Source organism: Stegastes partitus, unplaced genomic scaffold (assembly GCF_000690725.1).
Source record: "Stegastes partitus isolate 25-593 unplaced genomic scaffold, Stegastes_partitus-1.0.2 Scaffold1062, whole genome shotgun sequence".
In the NCBI taxonomy this organism is placed as follows: domain Eukaryota; kingdom Metazoa; phylum Chordata; class Actinopteri; family Pomacentridae; genus Stegastes; species Stegastes partitus.
Genome location: NW_007578793.1, coordinates 268,621 through 271,457, shown reverse-complemented (window position 1 = coordinate 271,457; position 2,837 = coordinate 268,621). Strand labels below are relative to the sequence as shown.

The window sequence follows — 2,837 nt, the reverse complement described above, 5'->3', positions numbered from 1 at the left end:
CTCTGGTCAGATGGAGATCAATGTGTTGGGCTCAGATAGTCCTGGCCTGAATTTCATATCATAGGAAATCTGAACTGGTAGTTTGTAGTCTGATTTCTGAGCAAATACAGTTAACACAGAAGTTTTTTGATTACTGGAAGGCGACACAGTTTACAGTCATTTGACATTTTAGTGGTACTGCACAGCGTCTTACTCACTGCTGTTGTAGATACTACAATACTATATTGCAGGTACTGACAGAAACAGTGAAATTAAGACCCAGTTTGAATACCAGCTCAGAGGAACTCTCTCTGTGCCGGTTCTCTTCTGTGCAGAGCTTGAACGTGAATGTTGCAAGACAAACACCATACCAAGTGTGTGTACCTATAGCAGCAGATACAGGTCAGATACTCCTGTGGTGTGTAGAGGTCGGGGGCGTGGCCACAGAGAGGGCAGGGCAGGGCTGGGTCACATGACTCACACAGAAACGGGTGATTGGCCCACAGGCCCGATGACCTCACGCCACAGCGGCGGCAGACTCTACAGTTCTAGAGAAGAGAAGGTCGGTCAGGTTCGTCCAGAGTTCAACACCATGAGTGTGTTTGTGTGCTTATCTCACCTTGCAGCTCCAGCCGGTGCTCGGTGTGGGATCCAGAGGCGGCGTCAGACAGTGTGTGTGGTAGGATTTATCACAGCGCTCACACACCAGCAGCACACCCTCATCCCCTCGCAACCTGACACAAACACAGGGCAGGAAGGTCTTACTATTTATTCTTACTATCTATTGAATTTCCCTTCTGGGATAAATAAAGTATTTTTCATTTCTTACACCGACAGGCTGTCCAGCATCATCACGTCCACCAGAAAGCTCGGTTCTAGTCTGAGGTGAATAAAGCTGAGTAGCATTATCAGTAGCGATCTACTGATCATCAGCCTGTTTGTTACCACCTGATTATTGGGGCCAATATCTGGCATTTTTCAGATTATCAGCATCATTGTTTTTATTAACTGATTTTCGCTAAATCAAACGTACTACGTAGGCTCTAATGCAGCTGACTATCTGTAGTCACTGGAAGCTACGCTGGACAGACAGACAGACAGACAGACCAACATTTGCAGAGTGTCGCTGTGTTTGACAGTGAGGCAGCAGATGTTGCTGAAGCTGTGATAAACACTACAATCTTCAACAGATGCTCAGTTTTACCTGAAAACGCCTGAATAATTCCCCTGCTGGAACTAATTCTGCTGACAGTGCCAGGCTGTTGCTAACCCGAAGAAGTAAGCTGTGCCTCTTAGCTTGTAGCTAACGCTATCTGGTACACATTTTTGTAAAGTCAGAGGGCTAAACTATAAAGCAAGATCAGTGAGTCAGCAGGTATGTTGAGTCTAAAGTCAGATATCACTGTCATAAAAGCGTCTCTCTTTAAACCTGCTAGGTCTCCATGGTAACTGATGCTGTGAAGCTAAGTCTCCATGGTAACTGATGCTAACCTGGTCCAGGTTGTGCTCAGCGTCTCCCTTTAACCAAACTGTTTCCTGATGATAGCGTTTTCTCTGTAAACCTGCTGATCTGTACGCTACTGAAACACTGAATGAAGCAGTTACAGCATCACACACTGGAGGCATCCTGTTGCCATGGAAACCTGCACATGTTCAGCTGCTGATGCAGAGATCACATCAACATGTTTCTGTGTTTGGTCCGTTTACTCTGCTGGTCCTGAAGCTGATAGATCCCTGATTAGAACTTTGATTATCTATCAATAACAACTGATATCGACTGATGCGACACATTACGTTGCAATAACATCTTTAGCAGTTCTGTTGTCTCTTTGTTGTCATTTCGTGTCTCGTGCTTCCTGTTTTCTGTCTCGGTAAAGTCGTTTTGTGCCTCGTTCGTGTGGTTCTGGGTATATTTAGGACACTTTAGTCTCCTTTTTGTCATATTGTCTCGCCTTTCTCACTTCCTGTCTTGTCATTGTCACTCTCCACATCATTTTGGTAGTTTTTATATCTGCCTTTTGGACAGCGTCGCCTCCCGTTTGTCTTTTTGTGTCTCGTTTTCGTTAGTTTGTGTCTCACCTACATGGTTTTGTGTCTCTTTGTGGTCGTTTCGTCTCCACCTGCTGTAGCTCCTGATCTGTTCCCATTTTTCCCATATCTGTGATACGCTGACCTGAATCTGTCCTGTACACCTTTACTGTACCGATCACTCACCTTTCCTCTCGATTCTTGTATTTGTCAGCATTTACAATAAAGAGCTGATCACAAAACCCAACAGATGACAAAGAGAAGGTTGCAAGCTGTGTGTCCCCAGATGAACCCTGCTGTCACGTAACTGTCCACATATGAAACACCCAGCGGGGCGTTCGTGGGTTTTCCTTTTGATCGACACTTCCTGTAACACGTTCGTTACCTGCAGCTCTGACACACTCGACACTGAGGACACTGCCATCCGGGCCGGCACAGGGGGGAGGGGGCCAGGGGGGGGTCGAGGCAGCCGCCATGGTAACAGTTGCCACAGCAACAGCACATCAACAGACCGCTGACCTCACCGCCGCCAGAACACGACACACACCGCAAGGACCCTGGAGAGACAAAAGGTATCCCAACAGGTGAAAACACGAGCAACGGAAACCACCGCATCCACGTAAGGATGGAGACGACCAGCAGGGGGAGCCGATCGCCTCAAGCTGCCGCCTCTCAGTCTGAACAGTGGCCACATGAAACCGCATGTGGGCGGGGCTCCAGGGGAAAGCAGGTGGAAGAGGATTCTGGTGTTTCATGGGTTCAAGTGTCTGTCAGCGCCGTCGCATCTTAAACTGCAGCATACAGCGCGTAGCCGAGTGTGCGTAGCCGAG

The 2,837-nt window shown here is 47.7% G+C and overlaps 1 protein-coding gene across 1 annotated transcript in view; it reads right to left on the bottom strand.

The window, feature by feature from the left end:
• LOC103367564 (histone-lysine N-methyltransferase 2C-like) overlaps window positions 1–2,575 on the bottom strand; it is a 4,711-nt gene extending 2,136 nt beyond the window's left edge. Inside the window, exons 1-3 of the mRNA XM_008295644.1 lie at window positions 2,393–2,575; window positions 599–713; window positions 351–527 (exon numbers count right to left, since the gene is read on the bottom strand). Of these exons, the coding sequence (XP_008293866.1) occupies window positions 351–527; window positions 599–713; window positions 2,393–2,511 (411 nt within the window). The 5' untranslated portion in view covers window positions 2,512–2,575. The remainder of the gene's footprint in view (window positions 1–350; window positions 528–598; window positions 714–2,392) is intronic.
• Window positions 2,576–2,837: the final 262 nt, after the last annotated feature.